Source organism: Rhinolophus ferrumequinum, chromosome 8 (assembly GCF_004115265.2).
Source record: "Rhinolophus ferrumequinum isolate MPI-CBG mRhiFer1 chromosome 8, mRhiFer1_v1.p, whole genome shotgun sequence".
NCBI lineage: Eukaryota > Metazoa > Chordata > Mammalia > Chiroptera > Rhinolophidae > Rhinolophus > Rhinolophus ferrumequinum.
The window spans coordinates 18474236-18498139 of NC_046291.1; the positions used below are offsets into that span (position 1 = coordinate 18474236).

Consider the following 23904-nt stretch of genomic DNA (forward strand, 5'->3'; position numbering starts at 1 on the left):
ACAGTGAGCACTCAAACTAAAGCAATTTAAATTATGACTATTGTTATTATTATTATGAGGCCATCTGGTTGGGATCGTATAGCATAAACTACACACAAAATTAACTAAAGGGTAAGCATCTCACTACCCAACAATGGCTAATTACCTAAGAAAGGTTACCCTCCCTACCAATCTACCTTCTGAGAAAATCAAGAAAACTTCAACTTGACAAATGCTTTCTGAACAGCAAAACTTAATTCTTCCCTGTATGACCACTGGAAAGCACGGTGGTCAGGGAAAAAGCATTATGGACATAGTGGGTCCAATTCCAGAGAAAAGCAAGGTAGCCTAGGTGCAATCTGACAGAAAGCCCCAACGCTGACAGACTACTCTTACTGTGGGAAGAGGGCAGGAGACTCTTCCTGACAACAGCTTGAGCCTGACACTGGCTGAGCAGCAAAGGGGAAGTCTGCAAATAGGAGTGACGGCAAAAACTCCAACTGTGGGTTTGGATGTCTGGGTGTGGGCAGGACTGGGTGTCGCTATTTCAGCTGTGTGTATTCCCACAACAGCAGGCTGTGTCAGGAGTGTGATTTCAAAGGTCACACTTTTCAGAAGACCCAGGTCATCTGAGATTGCCTGTGAAGGGCCACCCCAAGCTGAAGCCGAACTTCAGAAGGGGGCAGGAGAGGCAAAGAATCCTGGCCCTTGTGTGAGCAGCTGTCTCCATGACTCAGGCTGAGCCTCGCACATCCCCTCGAAACCCTGCTCCCTGGCCTGCTCTTACCAGTTAAAACTCTGTACATCTAAAGGATAAAAATGTAACAGGCAGAACCGTCTTCCTCCTGAAGGAGCCCCAAGCCCTTCGATGAAAGCTCACCGAGCAAGTAATTCTACAGAGGCTTCTTCCACGACATTGCCTGAACATGATGTTTCAAAGGCAAGAGGTGTTAAGGGTTTGCTTTCTCCTTGCCAAGGGAAAGGCTACAACCATTTCAAGAATGGGAATATTAATCCATAAAAGCCACAGTTTTGTAAGACAACACGACCCAAGCTAAGAATGAAACCCAGGAATTCAGAATTCTAAAACTGACTTCTGCACCTTATTCCAACAAGGCAGCTTTTGAAGAACCTCCCCCAAAATAAAGCAAAACTGCTTAGCTTTGGGCAGGGGTTGTCAATCCTGGCTGATTACGAGACTCACGGAAAGATTTTAAAAATACCACTGCCTAGGCCCACCTCAAACCAATTAACTTGGTGTCTCTTGGGGGGGAGGCAGGCATCATATTTACTCGGGGGCAGGGCCCAGCAGTCTGTGTTAGCAAGCCCTCCACATGGCTCTGGAGCATGTTCAAGTTTGAGAGCTGTTGCCTCAGTCCACACAAAGGCATTTATTTTTATTTTTAGGGTAAGCATCTGTTTTTCAAGCTTTGCTAAGGACAAAACATAAACAGGTAGATTTAAATGGCTGAAGCCGGAATTTACCTACTTTTACCAAGAAGACACTGACGAGGGGACTGGGGAAACTGTGGGGTCTTCTCTTTGGGAGACCCTTAAGGTCAAGACAGGCCCCACTATGTGTCCCCGACCTGGCACAATGTAGGTATCACCGTTCTACAATAAGAGGAGCAGATCCAGTGGGTTCTACCAAGAAAAGCCGTTTCTGAATATTGAAAGAGAGAGAAAAACACCCTCCTCTGACATCACACACCACTATGCATCCTGGGAATCAGGCAGAGGCCAGTAACTTGCCGTAATTTCCGGAATCCATCTGTTTAAACAGTGTGATCAGCTCTTCTGAATAGTTGATGTCGGCTTCGAAGCGGGCCCGGGAGATGAGCATGCACTGCCCTTTGACAAACCTAAGGGAGGAGGCTGAAGGCAGGCTGGTCTGCGCCACACTGCTGGCCCCTTCCAAAGGCTGCAGGGCGACCGTGCGGAGGCGCTGGGCTGCTCTCACTGCCAAAGAAGAAGAGGAGGACAGAAGTGACAAGCTGGGTGACTTCCACGTGCCCTGGGACGCACAGGCAGGCCGAGGAGGAGGCAGGGCCAGGGGCAAGGCGGAATTTTGTCCGGCAGGTGGGCAAGAAAAGGCACGGCTGGACTGGCAAGGTTTGCAAGAGCTTTAATTGGGGCTTTGGGAATTTCAGTATTTGTTAAACATAACTCTTCTGCTCCTTAAGTTTTCAAATTAAAACACTTAGAAGTCAGAAACTAAAAGGAGGAATAGGGATCTCACCACAAGGAGTCAATTTATTAGATAATTTCTGCTGCTGTGTCAGAGAAGCCACTAGAGTCAACACACCAAAAATCACCCATTTAATCCTATTTCCAGGCCACTTCTCTGCTTGGAGAACAAGGGAAAGAGACAAAGGACTGTCAGGCCACAGGAGCACAGTTTTGTACCTTATTTTACCTATTACTGATATATTTTACAGGTTAATAGATTTGACTACATAAAACTAAACTGTCAAAAAACACAAACTGAATTGAAAGGGAAAACTACTGAATAAAGATAATTCCAAGAAAGATAAACAGAACTCAAACTTAAAAAATACCAAGACCACAAAAGTAGAGATGTCTCTATCAAGAGAGGGGGGAAATGGCTATTAAACATTTGAAGAAACGTTCAACTCTACAAATCATCACAGAAATAAAAAGACATTTTTTTTTACTTATCAAACTTAAAAAATGACAAAAATAGATATCTGTATTGCTAGTTGGGAACAAAACCTTTTGGAAAACAACGTGGTAATATATAGCAAGAGCCACAAAAAGTGATCATAATGACTCAACTTCTAAGAATCTCTCCCAACTAACAATCGAAAATACAAAATTTATGGATAAAGGTGTTTCATACAGCTTTAATGTGGAAAAAACTGGGAGCAAATTAAAACAGACAAAAAGAACCTGAAACTACTATAAAATAATAATGTCAACTGTAATTGACAAATTGAAAAAAAGAAACAATAAAATAGAAGAAAATGATTTCAGCAATTTATGACACACTCATACAATGGAATATCATATAGCCATTGTTTTTAGGAAGAAATTTTGGAAAAGGCAAAAATACAAAAAAACAGTGTTAAGTTCCACAATATGAAATCATTTTTTTAGAGGTCAAAGTGGTCCAATAATGGACACCCACATTTTCATCACTCAGAATTAACTGTTAATATTTACCATTAAAATAAAAACGCAATGCTGGAATACTAAGTGAAAAAGGCAAGATAAAAATTGCATTACATATATAAAATTTTGTATATTTTAATGCATAAATAAAAGGGTGGAAGGAGCAAAACCAAAATGTCAATAGTGGTTAACTGAGCGGGGAGGTTATGGGGGATAGTTTCTCTTTTTTGCACATTGATACACTTTCCATATGTTCTACAACGAGTATGTGGTGGGGTTAAAAAAGCAAAATCCGGAGGTACACCCAAAATGACAAAAAGACTGATAGAGACTGTCTTTACATATTATATTGATGAAAAGTATAATCTACTAAGAAGACACAACAATCAGGAACCTACCTGAAAATTTAAAAAGAAGGATAGGTGAACACACAATGTAATTTATAGATGATGTGATACAGAATTGTACACCTGAAATCTATGTAATTTTACTAACAATTGTCACCCCAATAAATTAAAAAATAAATAAATAAATAAATAAATAAAAAATAAAAAGAAGGATAAATGCACAAATCCATAATCATTTAGACTATTCAAGATATAGCTTGGTGGACAGCAGATCAAGTGTGCAAAACACTGGTAAGGAGCTAAACAATTCATAACCAGTAAAATTCATCTAAAACCTATATAGAGACTTTTGTGCCCATTAAATGGTTTTCAAAAAATATGTGGAGCGTGACCAAAAGCAATCACACCACAGAGAAAACCTAAATGAATTTGCAAACGCCGAAGTCATACAGGTCACCATGCATTGCAGACAGAGAACAGGAGTAAAAAGATGATAAAACAGATAAAATCATGACAGTGGAATTCACTGGTTTAATCTGCACAAACATGAAAACCAGGTGTCAAGACCTGTAATTCTCACCCAGAGGATGGGCTCTACCCCTCCCAACACCTTACAAATGGATTAAAATAACAGTAAAAATGAGCCTCCCAAAAAGGTCACCAGCAGATACCAAAGAAAAGCATACCACCTAATACCATACGTTTTAAGAGATGGAGGCCAAGGAGAGAAACAGGAACTTCTGCAGGGAGCTGTCCCATCAGCCCCCAGGAACTGTACTGGTGCTCCAGAGAATTCTACTTCATGTCCCAAATCTGTGCAAGAGTGACCTCACCATGCATCCTCATCTTTTTCCTTTTTGAATGGGGGGGAGGGAGGGAAGAAAGGGCATAGAAATAGCTCCTGGGAGAGATGAGAACACGCAGGGAAGAGGTGCAGGCTTAAGGCATCAGGAGGTGACAAACTTTGGTGTAGGACAGTCAACAAAATCTCAGAAGACAGAGTGGTGTACGCAGGGTCCCGACGACATCCTGACCTGGCCTCCCCAGACCTGGCCTTGGCTGGAGCCTGCCTGGGTACTGCCCTGCACTCTCGAGTCAACTAGCCACTTGGAGAGTGCTATGAGGATTTGGGCTGTCTGTTGAGACGTAAACCTTCCTGGGGGCAGGGGCTGGCATAGCTGCCTGTCATGGCTGGAATCAGCAGGCCAGTGGGAACATGTACTCTGAAGTCAACACTGTCTGGGATCGAATAACAGTTGTACAACTTATTGGCAATGTGACCCTATGTTAGTTACAAAGCCTCTCTGGTCCTCAGTTTTCCCATCTGTAAAATGGTTCTTCTAAGGAATAAAAGACTTAGCTTATGTAAGGGGTTTAGCACAGCCTGGAACGTAGCAGGCTCCATTAAGTGCCAGCTTTTGTTAACATTATCAGTGACTTTTACCCAAGGAGGTGACTCACTAGGCTGGCCATAGTGAGAAGGAAGAACACTGGGATGGGGCCCACAAGCGAGACCACGTCGGCTACTCCAGAGAAACTTTTCAATTCCGGTATTTTCTGCACGAGGGGTGACGAGACACCTACTTACTCAGGGCACTGTAGTCGTTCATGCTGAAGTTCCACGTCTTGGTGGCAGGATCTGAAATGAAACAGAAGTACATGGTCTATCCACAGTAAGGTTGATGACAGTTGTTATGATTTGTACTTGAACACTCAATAAAAGCTGAATGAACGAATGAATGAATGTATGCTACGTTCAAAATGGGTGACTGACAAGCCCCCACTGATTTACAAAATCTTTGTAGAGGACAAACAGCAAATATAAATAAGGATAATGCTATTTATATGGTGAAATTCAAGTCAGGCCCTGGGATGCTAAGGGCTTTACCTAAGAGGGCTGAGGGCAGAGGTGGGACTAGAATCCAAGTTCTCTGAGACCCGGTATAGTCCGGCAAAGCTCAGGTATGAGAATGAGTGTGCACGGAGGCATGGCAGAGCTAGCTAGCTACATCCTCGCTCTGCCCTTCAGACAAACCAACCTGAGCATGATACTTCACCTTGCTGAGTCAGTTCCATTGCCTTTAAAATGAAAACATCTACTTTCATCAAAAAATACTTGTTAGGCTTAAGTGCTACAATGCATATATAGCACCTGGCAGCGGAGCTGGCCTCTCGTTACACATTCATCCATTCTCCATATGGCCATGCAGCAGCCCCCAATTTTGGCAGCTGTTTGAAGGAATGTCTATGACAAAAGGAAACACAGGCTAAAATAGAAACATGTTAACAACTGGATGGACAGAATGTGCCAATGAACCCTCTTCATATATATGAGGAACTGCTATATTAAAAGAGACTCTAGAAATAGAAAACAAAACAAAACGTCCACAGAACTAGACTGAATGAACACTCATTACCGAATCTTCTGCTGGGCAGACTCTTAAACACAGCAATAAGCTCTGCATTGTATCCAATCTGCACCTGGAAACGGTCTCCATTCCTGACACATATTCCCTCCTGGGAGCTTACTGCTTTGGGGAGTGAGGCCCCCAATTTCTGTTGGAGTCTTCCCTCTGTTCTGGGCGTCACTTGCCCTGAGCCATAATGGACATCAGAAATGTTCTGCCCGGAAGTGGAGGGTTTCGCGGCCGTGGTCTCTAATTCAGGATCCTTGGGAAGCTGTCCAGAGGAAGAAGCTGGTGTATCCTGGGAACTCTTTGCTTTGGCCAAAGACTCATGAGTTGTGTTAGCAAAGGGTGTCGATTTGGTCCCGTGTGAAGCCTGAGGATGACTCTGACCTAACTCATAACCTGAGAGCTGCGGGATGGAAACTCCTGGAGGACTTTGTGCCAATGGCGGGGAGATCCCAGTGAGAGGCATTTGACTTGGTGGGCTGTGGTGTGGGCAGGCTGTGGACATCTCTTCTTGCCTCTTCCACATCCCTTCTGCCTGCTCTGAAGTACTAACATGAACACTGTGGGGATTATGAGGTCTTTGGTCACCAGGAGATGAACTACTGGGATTCTGTTGCTTGAAAATGACACCATGGCTCACTGGCTTAGAAGGATCCCTGGGCAGATTTTGGAAAGCGCCTGGCTTGGACTGGGAAGGGTGGGTAGTAATGGAGGAGCCTGAGCCGGCGTTCTGATGCTGTTCTAATAATTTCTCGGCTCTACGGGCCAGAGCCTTTTGTCGATTCACTTCAATCTTTTTCCTCTGCTCCTCTGTAAGAGGCAAGGACATTTTAACAGGGAAATGCTTATGCAGGAACGGCAATCTTTAATCAGAAACGTGGCAAAAGCTGAGGAAGGAAAAAAAAAAAGATTGAAATACACATGAAATGTATTTATTTTTTCTGTTCCAAACTTGATCTTAAAAGCTTTTGTCCCAGGAAATACACAAGGAGAACAAAAGGATATATTAAACTTTCTTTTATAATTACAAACACACACACACACACACACACACAGATACTAAAACAACGACCCTGACAAAGAGCAAAAAGCAAGATCGAATCCAAAGCTGAAGCAGTATTTCAGTGGCAATATTTTTCTCTCTCTTATCCCCTAGACAAAGTGTGTTATCAGATCCCAAGGAAATTATGCAGTGGAACCTAATTCCATCAGATAACGAGAAAAACAACATTTCAAACTAGAAAGGACATGGATTAGACCGACATGGATCAAAACAACTACATACCATGGTGTGATACTTGCTAACATAGACTCTTCCCAACCTGGAAGAAGGAAAAAAGCATTAGCCTCGCAGACTGCACACTAAATTCACCCCTTGAAGTCAATCCTCTTATCATTCCTGGCAAACCAATCTGCAGGTGGCCAGCTGCAACCCAGAGCGCAGCTGGCCTTACGGCCTGCATTCCAAAATGCACTAGTACGGAGCAACCCAGTGACTCTTGGAAAAACAAGGGGGAAAAAAAAAAAGTAATACATGCTCAGTGTTACGAATTCAGATGCTACATAAAGATGTAATGATGAGTAAAATTAATCTGTAACCTCACCATCCATCAGTAACTACTGTTCAGAGTTTACAGTATGGTTCTGATTTTTTTCAATTCATATCCATAGACACATCCCACGTATTTGGAAGATGTTATGTATTTATTACAAAATAGGATGATTATATACGTTGTGTTTTGTAGCCTGCTTCTTTACTCAAGTCATTTTTCTATGAGCTGAGCCACTTTTGCAATATTCTAGAACCAGGGAAGTTGGACACCAATTTCTCTGGCTGCCTTGGTTCAGACTAAATAGCCCCCACCCATGTAATAGCATGTAATGCTTATAATGCTGACATAGGGGGCACTCCAGAGCACTCTTTAGGCCTCTGAGGAGCCTGAGGGTTCAAAGGTTTCCTTCCTGCTGCGATTCCCTTTGGCCAGAACCCCAAGCAATATCCCCAGAGACTTTCCACTTCCTCCAACCAGCAGCAGTTAGGAAAGGATTGGGAAAGGCTTTATTCCCGGGGTACAGATGAAGCCCTGAAGCTCCTTGAGTAACTTTCCCACCAGGGCTTTCCAGCAGCCCCGAACTCTCCAGGTCTAAGGCCTGAGGCGGCAACTGCTTCCATTAGCCAGGGGTAGCAAGACCATGGGATGAAGTCCCACTAATTAGCCCCAAACCATAAAGCCATTGCACCATACGGAGGCCTCTCTTCCTCCGGTTGCTGGGACCTCTGTTTCTACCCCATTTGGGGGGCGCGCCTCACTTCCGCCCCGCAGTAAGGAAGAGCCACGCTCCATTTCCATCCCTTAGTATCATCTCCACTTGGATTCATCCTTCCCCTTGGCTCACTCCCTGCTCCAGGATGGCATTTGGTCTCGTCCGCCTTCCTCCCAGTCTCCCTTCTCACCCGGTAAGGCCTAGAATGCGAGCCACATTCACCGCGGACCCCGAATCCAGGCGCGTCTCCAGAGGCCGTCCGAGCCAGATTACGCTTCCGGTGGACCGTTAGGAACCGGCATTCGAGCGCGATCAGTCCGCCAGCTTTACTGCAGCGGCTGGGCCTCAAAGGGGAAGGGTGCTTGGTCACCGAGGAACTACACTTCCCAGCGTGCAACGTGACCACAGTTACGCCTCAAAACGTAGGAGTGATGACCCCGAAGACTGCATGAGTACTGGAGTTTCTTCTGGGATTTGTAGTTTGGGCCAGGAGCCTGGCGAGCATTTGGAACGACGCATAGTCGTGGGCGGGGCGAGGCTGAAGGGACGCACCCTGGGAATTGTAGTCCTCGGTTCCCCCAAAGCTTAAGCCCAGCACATTGAGGTTTCCAAAACTGGAGTCTCGTTGTCAGAACGGTCTGCAGAAGGCATCGCAGACGGCCAGACTGATTTGGTAGTTGATAATAAAAAGTATTCCCTAGGGTATCCATTCCTGGTGTTGATAACCTTGCAATTTAAGTTCCCATCTCAGGAACAAAGGCGAGTTGGCATCATCGTCGTCATCATCAGGCATTGTTCTGAGCATTTAATGTAAATCATCTCCTTTAACCCTCACTACAACTTTATAGAACACACATTATTGGTATCCCCATTTTACAGATGGGAAAACTAAGGGCTATTCTATAACTTTTTCAAGGCCTTGTTAGGCGATTCGTGATCCTGAATCTGAAGGCTCCCCCCACCCCCAAGAACAAAATTAGTAAACTGATACTATCGGAGTCAGATTAACCCATTTCTGAGCACTAGCACCCTTTTCCTTCCACAGTCAACTCCAGTTTACACATTGGTGGTAAATATAATATTCCCCTATAGTCAGTCTACATATGAATGCTATTTTGTTTTCATACATAGCTTATTTAAAAACAAATAGGTAGATCTCTACTTAAGGATTTTGGAAAATGGTCAAGACATATTGTTAAGAAAAAAAACAAAGCACAGCAATGTATATAGTTCAATCCACTAAAAAAATTTCTTACCTATAAGAGTATGTAAACTTACAGAAAAAGGTCTGGGAAGGAAATTAAAAAACTTACCAAACTCTTCAGGATCAGGAATATATAGTTTTTTGAATTCTTTGAATTTTCTTATAATCATCATATAGAACTTGTGTAACTTTTGAACCAGTAAATCAGTTTTGTTTTGTTTTTTTTTTTAAATAACAAAGATATTGGCCTGTCTTATTGGACTTGGCTGACATTTAATATTAGAAAGTGTTCAAATCTCAGCTCTACCCCTTTTACTGGCCACATAAACACAGTGACTGTGCCGCCTTGTTCTCATCTGTAAAGTAAAGATGGAAAACAGTACCATCTTGCTAAATCTTGTTGTGAGAATCTCAAAGCAAGATGATATGGGAAAAGCGCTTAGTGAACTGTGAAATCTCAGAGCAGATGGGAGAGGGATGTTGCTGTTATTTGAGATAAATCTTCTTAGGTCTTTCATTTCTCTACACCAGGCACCCATTTCCCACTATGTAATATGAACAGAAAAGGATGGACAACTTTTCCTGTCCTTCCTGTTTCCCACAGAATCAGTTAATTTGCTAAGAAAGCTGGGTGCTGTGCACTTCACCCATGCCTGCCATCAATTCCTATGACAGTCACTTCATTTGGTTCTGCTCAGTCGTCTCACCTGTGAAATGATATATTGCCCTATGGTATAGCTAAAAGGGCATATGGATGAGTGGACCTTGGATCCTAGAATTCCTATGGATTCATGAATCGTATCCCCCAAATCCCAATTTGGTAGGTCTGGAATTGAACTAAAAGATGTGATTACCTTTCTTGCTGTAAATTTCTAAGAATGGGAAATTTACATAAGAATTTAGTAAAAAAAAAAAATAACAAAAACACCTTCAGAAAGTAAACTAATTGGATACCACTCAATATTCATCTCTGCTTTGCCAACAGCATCATTTATTGAGGTCTTACCATATGCAAGGCTTTAAAAAAATAATTTCTATACTTCCGAAGTTCTTGAGAAAACTTACGGTGAAAATTCATTCATTAAAAGGTTTAAAGACCTGGAAGAAAGCACAGGAGCCAAGAAATGAAGGGAGAGGAGAGGAGAGTTGGAGCAGTTGAGCTCCAGTTTAACTTGGAGCTTCCTGGCAGCTAACGCAAAAAAGTCAAAAAGTCGTGCAAAGCCTTCAAATAAACAGTGCACAGCTGAAGCTCCCAGGGGATCAGCTGGGCAGTCCCAAACTGGTTTGAAGTGTCACCTGGTTGCCTTAGAAATAGTTAAACAAAAGGACAACGTGATGAGTATTTTGTAAAGTTAAAATATTTAAATGATTTATAAAATTATATAAATTACAATTATATCGTTACATACAGTTAACATAAAATGACGAGAATTTGTCTCATAGTTTTTAATGTTTAACTGGCTTTTCTTTAGTAAAGTTGTGATGGTTATAAATGCCTTTATTTACCAAGGTAAAAAAGTTGTTTTCCCCTCCAAAAGAATCCAATAATGTTTAGTCTGTGAAATCCAAAAACCTGGCAGACACAATTGTAAGGTATTCCAGAGACGCCTAAGACGCAGTTCCTATCCGTTGAAAAGGTTACAGTATTTGCAGGATAGAAGACAAGCAGCTAAAATTGTCAGATTTAGCTAACGTCCCAAGATATCCGTCCCAAATATGGCATGGCACATGCTTATACTAAAAAAGTGTTTGTTGTTTCTCTGAAATTCAAAGTTAACTGGGTGTCCTATATTTTATCTGACAACCGTGGAAACAGTCCACTTCTATTATCAGTGGCTCAGGACTCAGTTGAGCAGCAGACAAATAGACGTTGATACAATAGATAGATGATTCACAGATATATTAATACATCAAATTTTACAGCTGGAAGAGACTTCAGAGACTATCTGGTTTTAGAGGTGAGACCATAGAGGCCAGATCAGCTGCTAGTCTATGGAGAGCACTTTTGTGTAGTATAAAAACACACCCGGAGAAGTCAGCTGGGCCCGATGTCACACCTCAGGCAGAGAGGCCTGCTGGAATGGGGAAACTCAGTTGCAGTGCAGGGCTCGTTCTGGACACTAATTAAACACACCTCTAGTTGTTGCACGCTTGCCCTTGTATGTCTGGGCAGCTACACCAGATGTAAGTCCCTCTCGCTGGAGCTTCTGTGTTAGCAATGTAGGTGCGGGGCTTCCCTCTTTCCATTTCTGATTCCCCCGACAGGGCTTGGCAGCCCTTTGGGGAGGGAGATTGGACAGCCTCCTCAAGGGCACGCCGGCACTCAGGTTGATTACATCCAGAGCACTGTGGTCAGATTCTGGAGCAAGTGCAAGACTTTGGAAGGAATAGGTGGCTCTGCTCTCCTCAGTGCCTTCAGTGGGCCCGGTATTTGCATATCCAAAGCACAGAGGAGCAATGAGAAAGTTTATAAGCCAAGAAATTCACCTTCCTGAGTGGTTGTTCCTTTCTGATGAATTTAATAGCGTTGAGTCTGACACTTCCGTTTTTCTCCCTACTGTCATCTGCCTCCCCTAGGCCTCCTCCCCGCCTCCCAACTCTAAATGCGTTATAAAGACAGAAACTCCAGTATTATTTCTACACGGTGCATTCCATAGTTCGGTGGGAGGGTTCTCCAAGCGTCTTAATGTCTCTGTTTGGTCTTGGTGACTGTGATTACTTCACAAGCCTCTCTCACAAATCTGGCACATTTTCTACTGAGACAGCTGGCACATCCTTTGCCAAAAGCACCCCCTTGACACCCGGCTCCAGTTTTCTTAAACCTGTAAAATTTTCATTTTTTTTCTGTTCCTCCAATATGTCAAGTTCCACTGTATTCATCCATTCATTCATCTATTTATTTAACAACAATTCAAGGATCTACTATGGGCCACATATTGTTGTAACAGTGAATAAGAACCCCAACATTTCACCCTTTCTTTATAAAGCTTATAGTCTAGCTGGGGAGGCAGACCAAAAAAAAGGAAACAAATAAACTAAATGATAAGGGCTTGAAGGACCTAATCAGAGGGCCCAAGAAGAACTATTTCAGAGTGGTGAGAAATGGCCTCCTTAAGGGGAAACACTGGAGCTGAGATCAGATGGGAGAGAGGAGGTAGTCATGCAAATATCAGAGGGCGGAGGGCTGTGAACCGGAGGCAAAGGCAGCACACTGCACTCAGGCAAGAAAGAGCTGGCTGGGTGTGTTTGAGGAACAGAAAGAAGGCTAGTGTGGCTGCAGGGTGGTGTGAGAGGAAGAGAGGGGCACAAGACGAAGAAGCTGGAGAGGCAAGTAGGACAGATAATTTCAGGGTCCTGCAAGCTCTGAAAGGAAGTTTGGATTTCGTTCTGAGAGCTGTGGGAAGCGCTGGAATGCATTCATGCTGCAATGGTGTGATCTGATGTGTGTCCTAAGAAGGCTGCTCTTGCTGCTGAATAGAGCATGCCCTAGAGGAAGGCAAGTGGGCCCACGGGAAGGACTGTTAGGAAGCCATGGCAGGAGTTTGAAGAAGAGATGACGGTGGCCTGGCTGGATTGTCACTTCGGAAAGATGCTTGGAGAGAGACTTCAGAACCACATCTCCTTCTCAGGAAGCCTGAATGTATGAGTCCAGCACACACACACACACACTCAGAGCCCCATGGCTCACCTCCCATTGGCCCGCCTCCCAATGGACAGGAAGGTGGCTTAGAAAGTTGGGAGAATGAACTGAACTTTCTTATGAACTGCTTTTTTTTGTAATATACTAGGCAGCTTCTTCACAGAAGTATGCATGAGAACAATTACGTTCTTTCATGATAATTGATGGAAATCAGAGTCAAAGAAGAGCTAAGTGGCTTGTTCAAGGATATAGATAATACTGGAGCTCAAACTCCATCTCAGATGTTCTATTTCCTACTCTTCATCCAGAAGTTCCTACAGCAAGGGGAGAGTCACCAGACTGTGCTCAGGATTCTACTCTTGATACAGTTTTGTTTTTTTGTTTTTTAAGATTTTATTGGGGAACAGGACTTTATTGGGGAACAGTGTGTACTTCCAGGACTTTTTTCCAAGTCAAATTGTTGTCCTTTCAATCTTAGTTGTGGAGGGTGCCGTTCAGCTTCAAGTTGTTGTCCTTTCAGTCTTAGTTGTGGAGGGCACAGCTCAGCTCCAGGTCCAGTTGCCGTTTTCTAGTTGCAGGGGCCGCAGCCCACCATCCCTTGTGGGAGTCAAACTGGCAACCTTGTAGGTTGAGAGGACGCGCTCCAACCAACTGAGCCATTCGGGAGCTCAGCGGCAGCTCAGCTCAAGGTGCCGTGTTCAATCTTAGTTGCAGGGGCACTGCCTACCATCCCTTGGGGGACTGGAGGAGTTGAACTGGCCCATATAGGAATCGACCCGGCAGCCTTCGGAGTTAGGAGCACGGAGCTCCAACCGCCTGAACCACAGAGCCGGCCCCCTCTTGATACAGTTTTATCCATCCCACGGGAAATTGCCCCAGTGGTGACACCCCATTTGTGTCTACAGATGGGAAAAGTTAACGTTGGATTGTCGTTAGCTTGGTGCAATATCCCTGAAGGCCACCAGGGGGAACGTAACAGTCCATGAAAGCCAGTCAGTGTTACGGTTACCTGTCCCTGTCTGAGCCCCTTTACCTCTACGTTCTCTATATTTATGCTTTGTCTCTTTTTATGCCTTTCTTTTTAATTTTATGCTACATTTATTACTTTTTAAATTCTTTCTTTTCCTCTTTGTTCCTTGAACCCCATATCCAGCCTGCCCACATCTTGGAACTAAAGCCATTTTTAGTAGTTTGTTGTATATTGAATTGCTCCTGGTTTTCAGTTCTCAAAGAGTACAAGTGAAACGCTTTATATTTCCTGTCCCTAGCCTTTCCCCACTCTCGTATGTTTGATTTTTTACTTATATGGCCATCAATTGTCTTCCCCACTTCAAAAGGAAAAGAAAAAGAAAGGGGATCTACTCCAACCCTAATAAAACGTAACATGACACAAACAAACAAAAGGTCATTCAATTGTTAAGGAATTTCAAGAGAAGGGGAAGATTTAAGAGACCTTGAGGGCTCCATCCTGTCTCCACTGTAACTAAGACAGCATCTAACTAACCATCCAAAGTGTGGGGTTCTTATGGATACAGGAAAAGGCCATTTGTTCCTTCCCTGACTCCAGTATTTCACATTTCTTACTGTCAGAAGATTCTCCTTAGGGTCCACTCCAAATTCTCTCCAAGGTCAAATTTGTCCTGTCCACAGGAGAAAGATATATGGCGGGAGCTGCTAGCTAGTTTATGTTTCTGTTGACTTTAGGGGCTTGTGATCAATTCCTTCCATGGAGACATGCTGCAAGCTGCAGGCTAAGGAGTTAGGGTGGTGAGGACAGGAGGTTGACCACCTGCTACAAACAGAGTTATTTACCTCTGCATTAGATAGAGGCACACGCAGACTAAGTCCGGGAGAGGGAACCGTCTCATTCATCACGAGGATAAATTATCCTAATTGAGCGGTTAAGAGAATGAATGCTTTCTAGGTAGTTTACAGGAAGGGACCTCCTACTCCTGGATGCAATAATAGAAAACCACGGGCCATCAGATCCATTTGGGAAACAGCATTAGCATCCAGTCCACTCACCTCTTTGGTCCTCCAGCACTTGTTTCCAGGAAATCAGCTCCCTCTTAGCAATCAGTTCAATATTCTTTCAGGTTTTATTTTCTTTTTCTCTTGTAAACTTCTGAAAGAGCAGGGTCTCTCTTCTTAACCCTACTTGTACAGCAAGTGGTGTGTAGTTCAGTAAGTATTACATACTCGAGCCTTTTAGACTTCCAGCACGAGTCTCTACTTCTGCAGGGTGGAAGTAAATCCTCCCCTTCCGCTGCCCATCCTGCCTTAAACAGACAACTCCAGAATTCCTTCTCATCGCCCCCTCCAGCTTGCTGCAGGCACATCCTTCTCTGCTGTAAACAAATCAAAAGTTATGTGCTTTTGAAAAATGTAGAAGTTCTGTTTCATGCTGTCCATTGGAGAGATGGCACTTAAAAGTATTAATTTTAAAAACTATACATTTGTTGAATAGGCAATGCATTCACGTGATTCAAACTCCATATACATGCAAGAGCTCAGCAGTGAACTGTTTACTTCCATCCGGAGCGGATTTAATGTGAAGTTATATAAGCTTTGCCTTCAGGGATCTTTATTTGCATAGGGCCGTTCAAGGTCCTGTACCTAATTCCGTATTCATCATTTTGTATTATTTTTTTTTCTTTAAAAGCTCCCCACCCCCCAAATTGTAGGAGCTTCAGTGCCTGCAAGACTTGAATCTGCCCCTGCCCCTGTCCCTGACTCTTGGTCACCTTATTCCCTCCCCACCAGGCAGCCCGCACCATTGCTTTCTTGTATATTTTTATGGATATTTTTCATGCACATTTAAGTAAGAACATTTTTGTCCTTCCATGCTTTTTATGTGTGGTAACATGCCATACACACTGTTCTGCCCTTTGCATTTGTCTTAAAGTAAGTTATTTTCTTTATATTTTGGTTTCCTCGTCTATAAAATGGAAATAATTGTGCCCATCCCAGAGACTTCCTGTTAGGATTAAATGAGATAATGGAAAGCTCTTACCTTATCGCATGGAATATAGTAAGTTATTATTCCATTGTTCTTATTAAAAATACGCTACAAAGCTATAATAATGAAAACAGTGTGGTACTGATAAATAATAGCCGATGGATGAAATAAAATACGAAGCCTCTGCAACTCAGTCTTTATTATTTGTGTGCAAGATGCTGTTGTCCAGGAGTGGAATACAAACACTAGAAAGAAAAAGTTTGTCTCAAGGAACTTTAAGTCTAGGGGAAGAGAGAAGACATGTGTCAAAAACAGAATACAAAAAGAATAATTGCTATGGGGATTGGTGAGCTTCTTGCGGCTGGAGTGCTGGGGGATGGGCATACAAAGAGTACAGAACCAGGAAGGCTAAGCCAATGAAGTGGGATCTGAACTGGCCTTGGAAGGATAGGTAGGAATTTGACATCCAGAAGGTGGTGATTACAAGGATGATTCAATTGGACGGAATTACAAACACTGAGGAAAATTTGGTTAATTAAATGAAATAACGTTTAAGAGAGAAACTTATAGATGGACAGGATATTGTCCAGAATCTGGCGTCCTTTCAACAAGTCTGAATGAATAAGGGAGGGCCAGGAATCCCTAGGTGGGGGGTGTTATGTGGACTTAGATTGAATTTGGCATCTCTAACTCTCAACTGCAATTAAAGTGGGGGGGGGCAGCGGCGTATCAATATTAACAAAACTAATCCCTCATGAACAAACTCAAAATCTAAATTTTTAGCTAACACTTTATCAATAACACATTCTAACTACATCTGAGGTTTTGAAAATATGCCTCTGTATGATAATTGCTATAAAACAGATTTTAGTCACAGGGACTATATTGTACAGAAGACATAGACAGCTTATTAAAGAGTATCATTTGATTACAACTACAGTTCCAACAATGCTGGAAACAATGGGTGCCCCCCCCACCGCTCCTGCCAAGCGGCCCCAATATATCAAGTGTATAAGTAACATTACGTATGCAAAATGGTCCAGAGGCCATCTAACCATTTCCAAGGCCAGATGGGACTTTGGGGAAACTGAGTGCCAAGCCACGTGTCAGATAAAATGGAGCTTATATCTTGATCCCAGAAATTCAAAAGCCTTATGGTGAAGTCAGCTTCCAGACAAACACAGCGCCCAGAGAAGAACCAGCTCCCCAAGGCTCTGTCATGGGATTAAGCACATTTCAGACATGAAGAGAGAGAATGGTCCTGAAGCTGGCCCACCCGGCCTATGTGGGGTGGGCTGCATCTGCCCATCTGGGACCTCTGTATCCAACTCTTCCTCTCAGTCTAGATTTCCCTTGGCGCCCCCAATGCTTGCCCAACCAGTGTGTGCTGCTTGTGTGATCAGCAAGTCATTTAGGGAAAAGCCTTTTAATTAAGAGGAGAGCAACACATTATTAAATCAGATTCATTTATTACCCTGCCATCTGGCCAGAACTCTTCCCAATCCCCTTCTCCTCTGAGGCTGCACACGCAGAAAAAGAGACAAAGAGAAGGGAAAGAAAGGGGACCTCTCTCTGCCTGAACTTGGAAAGGACACTTGGCCCTTCCCAGAAGCAGGGTGAGGGCTCTAGGAAGATTTCTTGGCATCTTTTCCATACTGTAGAAACTGAGTCTCAGTTTCCTTGCTTAATTCAATGCTTGTACGATGCCGGGTAAAATGGCTGGTATAGTGAAGCCACTAGGGAAATGTAAGTTGAATCCTAAGAATTAGGAGCTTTGTTATGAAGGTGGGTGGTGAGGATGGTGGCAATCACGGTGGCAGTGGTGGCAGGAGTGAGGCAACAAACATTTCCTCCTGGTAAGCTCCAGCTGGCTCCCTTTCTGTTGTGACCCAAAGGATCGTTTCCTCATCCTCTCCTCCAAATATCAGGGTTGCTAAGAAAATCCAGGTCCAATTCTTGAGCCTCCCCACTCCAAATCTGGATGTCAGGCATTATCCTAAGGGAAATGCCGCTGGAGACTTCCATGTCTGCTTTGGGCATGATAAGAAGACGAGCTGAGAGAGGCTTAGAGTTGAAAGCCTCTAGGCTAGGAAATGGAACTGAGGGTGTACTTCAATAGGTAACAGCTAAAGGAAGACTACACCAGGAGACATAATGAAATAGATGCTAGTTCCTAAAAGTGCAATTACCACACATGTGACAGCTATGAATGAAGACTAGTACAGGGACATTGGAGACTCTGTTACCACCAGAAGCACTGGTGTAAGGGACTGTGATCTCCTACAATAGGGAACAACTCCTGGTAAAGCATTGAGCAAAATAAAGTATAATCTTCCTGTAATTTACATACGTAGTAGTTCCATTCTTAGTGTATACTTAGTGTGTATTGAAAGCCTTTAGAAAGTTCTTTTGTTTACGTATAAGGCAAAGTTACATTCTGAAGCTCTGATGATTATAAATAAGTTGCCAAACCTATCGATATCTACTGGGACATTTGAAAGTTGTGCGCAGCATGGGGGAGGGGATATGCAGGATTATGCCACAGATTGCAAAAGAGCAAGCTGCTCAGGTCCCAGCCTCCACTTGCCAGGAAGGGGACCTCTGTCCATCACTGGATCGACCCAAAATGCTCCCTGGGGGGGGTGGAGAGGGGGATGATCCCGAGCTACAGTAACAATTAACATGTGAATCAAATTAAACTAAATGTAACAAAATTAAATGACAACCAAGAAATTTTAAATGTAAAAAAACAAAAACAAAAAACTCCCTGAGATAATCAAGCACTTTCAGACTGGATATTAGATGATATGAAAGAATTTCTGTTCATTTTGCTTGCTATGATAATGAAATAATTTTACATAAAAATACAGACAAACGTGCTCTACAATAATGCAAAAAAGCAAATCTCAACAGTGACCATCGGAATACAATACCTCTACCAGCGTGATAGTAAATATTTCTTAGGGTGGCTTCTCAGCTCACAGAGACTCACTCTTCTCGGGGTACTTCCTCCATACAATACTCAAAGTGAGCCCTCAGTTGTGCAGTTTGTATCACATACCCCCTCCCCCACAATGGGGGGTTGGTCTAGGTGGGGTAGGGCACACCTGACCCAATTCGAGCCCTTCAGATGCTCCTTCACAGGGACTTGGCATTTTGAACTGAGATATGAGCTTGCGCTGTGAGAGCTGAGTCACATTATAGCAACTCCTAGAGAAGAACCCTGTACTGCAGGTACAGAGGTCTCCAGATCCTGTTTACTACCCTTCTTGGGGTTCGGCAATTCAGTCCTTCTATGGTTTCTATGAGACACCACAGAATCCGTCCGCACATTTCCATTTCTCTGTGCTCACGCCAGCTGAAGTTGACGGCTGTTATTTACAACAGAAGAATCTTAGTAAGATGTTTTCATTCTGGAGACAAATAACATGTCAGGATTTACAGATTAAAGACTGACTACCATAGATCAGGTCCCTTGGAAGCCAGAATTGCAGATTATTTGGTTCCTCAATGTGGTTATATTTAGATAAACCCTTCAAAGTGGGATGCAGTTGAATTTGGCAAATTGTCTGTCTTTGCACATGTTGGCAATGATCATTTAAATAGAATAACTGTGGTAGCCAGCTTCCAAAAGGGCCCTCAATGATGCTTGCTGCTTGATAGTCACATTTTTGTTTAGTCCCCTCTCACATTAAATAGGGCTGACGTGTATAACCAATAAAATATTTCAAAATATTGTTTGTCGAATATGACTTCTAAGGCCAGGTCATAAACGATATTGAGGTTTTCACCTTGTTCTGTCTGGGGTCACAAAGGGGGCTAGTCCATATGTCATGAAGATGCTCAAACAACCCTATGGAGGGCTCGTATGGTGAGTGGCTGAAGCCTCCTGCCACCAGCCAGCCCCAGCTTGCCTGCCATGTGAGTGGGCCACCTTGGAAAGTAATTTCCCAGCTCTGCTCAAGCCCTCAGATGAACAACAGAGCCCTGGCCGGTATCTTGATGGCAATCTCAAGCCCGAACCACTGAAATGGTGAGGTAATAATGTTTGCTGTTGTTTTAAGCCACTATGTCTTGAGATAATTTGCTACACGCCAATTGATAAATAGTCCAAAAAAGCAAAATCATCACAATGATCTACAAGACCCTAGATGGTGTGCCTTCCTCCCCACCTCCGCTTTCCATCTTTGACCTCATCTCCTAGCCTTTGCCCTCTCTTTCATTCTGTCACAGGTACACTGGCCACCCTGATTTTCCCTGAACATTCCACGCAAACTCTTGCCTCAGATACTTCGCATTTGTCGGTTGCTCTGCCTGAATCATTCTTCTCCCAGACATTAAATCACTTGCTCCCTCACCTCCTTCAAGTCTTGGTTCAAACTTACCTTTTCAAGGAAACCTTCCCTGATCACTGTATTTAAAATTAAAACTCTTCACCTCACTTGACAATTTCATCTCCTTCTTCCGTTTATTTTCTCCATAACCTTATCGCTATTTATCATACTATATATTTTATTAATCAATTTCTTTATCTTTAGCTCCACAGGGCAAGGATTTGTTTATTGCATCCTTAGAGTCTAAACAGTGCTTAGTACACAGGACACTTTTAATAACTGTTTGCTATATGATTGAATAAATAAACTTAGTTAGCTTTGAAAAAAAAAGAAACGTATCATATGGGTTTCTTGTAGAAAAGTTAGAAACTATGGTAAGCCTTAGGAATGAAATAAGAACCATCATCTGGAAATAGCCAGTGCTGACATTTGCTATGTATCCTTCTTGACTGCTCTCATCAATGCCTTTTGAGTCGTAAGGAATGGAAATCTACTCTGGCTGATCCAAACACAACGATATTATTAAAGGCTGCAGTGAGCTCCAGGGAAACCTGCAGGGTACAGAGTATCTCTGGGCCTCAAGGGAACTAAACTCCAATGGACACCAAGACTGCGCTCTCTGGCTCTGTGAGGCCTTGGGCCTCCGTCCATGGCATCTCTGCTTTGTCTCTCCACCTGCTCCAATCATCTCTCTCTGAAGACCACTTTCCTTTGCTCATTCATTAGTTCACAGGTGGTCCTCTTGTTTACATTGTTTGCTCTGGAGCTTCCATGATTTTTCAGTCTTAGTGGCTCAGTCTTTCACTGTCCCAGATCCAAGTTCCAAAAAGACTGACTGTGTCAACTGGGGCCAGGCAGCCTCCTCTGATAGACAGGGTCAGAACTCTGTATTACTTTGCTAGGGCTGTCATAACAAAGTGCCATAACCTGGGTGGCTTAAACAACAGAAATTCAGTGACTCTCAGTTCTGGAGGCTGGAAGTCCAAGATCAAGGTGTCCACAGGGTTGGTTCCTTCCGAGGGTTGTGCCTCTCCCTTATGTCCTGCTGGTTTGCTGGAATCTTTGGTTTTCTTTGGCTTTTGCTGCATCACCCTAATCTCTGCCTTCATTTTCACATGGTGCATTCTCTCTGTGTGCGTGTGTTTGTGTCCAAGTTTCCTCTTTTTATTGGATTAGGGGCCACCTTAATGACCTCAAATTGATCATCTGCAAAGACCCTGTTTCTAGATTAGATCACATTCACAGATATGGGGGTTAGAACTTCAACATCTTTTGGGGTGACGCAACTCAACCCGTGACAGTCACATTGAAACAGTCAGTAGATTTGCACCTTTAAGTGGCTTTGAGTAGCACAAGCAATGATATTTGTCTGGTACCAACTTTGTTTTCTATGTAAATAAATATATTTTGTCTTGCAAAAATGGAATCATACTGCATATTTTCCCCTTACCAATATATTGTGAAAATATTCCATGCGAGTGGCGTATTTCACCTTGTTTTAATGGCTGTATCGTATTACACAGTGCAAATATCATCATAACTTATTTAAGCAATCCTTATTGTTAGATTTATTTCAATTTTTTTGTTATTTTGTCCAATATGCAATGAATATCTTTGTATTTAAATCTTTGTGCACTCTAATAATTATTTCTTTAGGATCAATTCCTAGAAGCAGCATTAGTTGTTCAAAGACTTTTTAGTTGTTCAATGACATTTTAAAAGCTTTTGATATATATTATCAAGCTGATTTCCAGGAAGTTTGTTGAGAACACCTGCCTGTCTCCCAATATTCTTGCCAGTATCCAGTAGAGTATGTTTGGTCAGCCCAAGTCAAAGAGGTTACAAAGTTTTTCATAGTGGTTTTTAATTTCTATTTTTGGACTGAAATTGATTATTTTCCACATATTTATTAGTCACATATATTTCGTGTTTGGGGGAAATTGCCCATTCATTTACTTTGCCTAGTTTTCTATTGGACTTAACTTTTTCTTATTGATTTGCATCAATTTTCTACCTTAGCGATATTAACCTAGTATATGTTATAGCTATTTTCTGTGGCTTCAGTTTTATTATTTATTTGTACAATGCTTTTGAAATACAGAAGTGTGAACTCTATCAAATTTCCTTTGTGGTTTCTCTCAATCCTCTTATGCTTAGAGAGTTTCTCCATCCACAGAGGGGATAAACACTCATGTATATTTCTTTTTTTCTTTTGAAAGAATTTTATGGTTTATTAAAACACAATGTGCACACAAGCTGTCTATTCGTTTTCTTCCCTGTGCAGCCGGGCGTTGGGATTGGTGACTCTGATGGCCATCTGGGCTGCTCTTTCCACAATGGCTTTGCGGTTCTTAGAGGAGACATCGTGACAATCTCAGCACAGTAAGATTTGTTGCACATCAGCAGCACTTCAAGCTCCTTGACGTTGTGGACCAGGACCTCCCGAAAGCCACGGGGCAGCATGTGCTTTGTTTCTTGTTACTCCCATCACCAGTGTTGGGCATCAAGATCTGGCCCTTGAATCTTCTGCGCACCCTGTTGTCATTGCCTCTGGGTTTCCGCCACTTACTCTTAATTTTGACATATCGGTCTGACTGGTGCCAGATAAACTTCTTGGTCCTCTTTTTTGTGATCTTGGGCTTCGTGAGTGGTCTGAGGGCAGCCATAATACCAAGTAGAAGATGAATGCCACCTCCGTGGGCAGCACAGAGGAAGCCATGTGTATTTCTTTTTATTTTGTTTCCTCAATGATTTGTACGTTCCATTAAAAATGTTGCTTTGTATGCTCTCATTACTCTGATAGATTAAATATGGCTGCAAATTCTTGGCTCCTCTTACCTTTGAGAGGAGGAGTCTAATTCTCCTCATGTTGAATCTGGCTTTAGTGACTTGCTTGACCAATAGAATGTAGAAGAACTGATAGCCTGGGAATTCTGAGGTGAGGTCATACTCTTTTTGCACAGGCTAATTGAGTCCTGAGTCTCCATGTAAGAAGTCTGACTACCTTAACCACCATGCTGGAGAGGTTATGCGTTAGCATTTGACCATCCCAGTTGAGTCCAGAATTGTAGCTGTTTGCGCCCCTGCAAACCGAGTATCACCAAGTAACCTGTCAACAGTATGTGGAGCAGAAGATGAATGGAGCCCTGCTCAAGTCTTCACCCATAAACTCATTATACGTAACATATACAGTTGTTGTTTTAAGCCACTAAACGGTAGGGTAGTTTGTTATGCAACAATAGATAACTGGAATATTACCTTTTGCCTAGAGTATTGTAACGGAAGCTGTGAGATACAGGAAAAAGCACTGGAGTTGCAGGGAAATGGGAGAGTCAAGAGCTTCAACAAGAATATTCTCATCAATTGGTAATGACTGATATTAAAAATAGCAAGGTTACAGCTGACATGTACTTTGAAGCAGAAAAAAGGCAAATCAATCCCAACTCTAGCACATTTTGAGAAAAAGCTTTTTTTAAATAATTGAAATCCATGGAGCATCTTTGATGTACCATACAGAGCGCTAAGCCATTGACACAGGTGTTCCTCATTTAATTCTCAACAGATTCCCTGTGAATAGCTGCCATTATTGTCCCGATTTATAGACAAGACAATGGAGGCTTTGAAAGATCA

At 42.8% G+C, this 23904-nt stretch overlaps 1 protein-coding gene and 1 pseudogene across 4 annotated transcripts in view; both read right to left on the reverse strand.

The window, feature by feature from the left end:
- SMARCAL1 (SWI/SNF related, matrix associated, actin dependent regulator of chromatin, subfamily a like 1) overlaps positions 1–8596 on the reverse strand; it is a 53878-nt gene extending 45282 nt beyond the window's left edge. For 2 of the 4 annotated variants that reach the window (XR_004423655.1, XM_033111982.1), the window contains exons 1-5: positions 8328–8596; positions 7158–7194; positions 5876–6759; positions 5047–5097; positions 1732–1938 (exon numbers count right to left, since the gene is read on the reverse strand). Coding sequence is in view for 3 of the 4 variants with exons in the window: in XM_033111982.1 (XP_032967873.1) it covers positions 1732–1938; positions 5047–5097; positions 5876–6701 (1084 nt within the window). In the remaining variant the exon portion in view is untranslated. The remainder of the gene's footprint in view (positions 1–1731; positions 1939–5046; positions 5098–5875; positions 6760–7157; positions 7195–8327) is intronic. The other 2 variants (XM_033111980.1, XM_033111981.1) reach the window with 2 other exon arrangements.
- A 13938-nt stretch (positions 8597–22534) lies between these two features.
- Positions 22535–22955, reverse strand: LOC117026208 (60S ribosomal protein L32-like; annotated as a pseudogene).
- Positions 22956–23904: the final 949 nt, after the last annotated feature.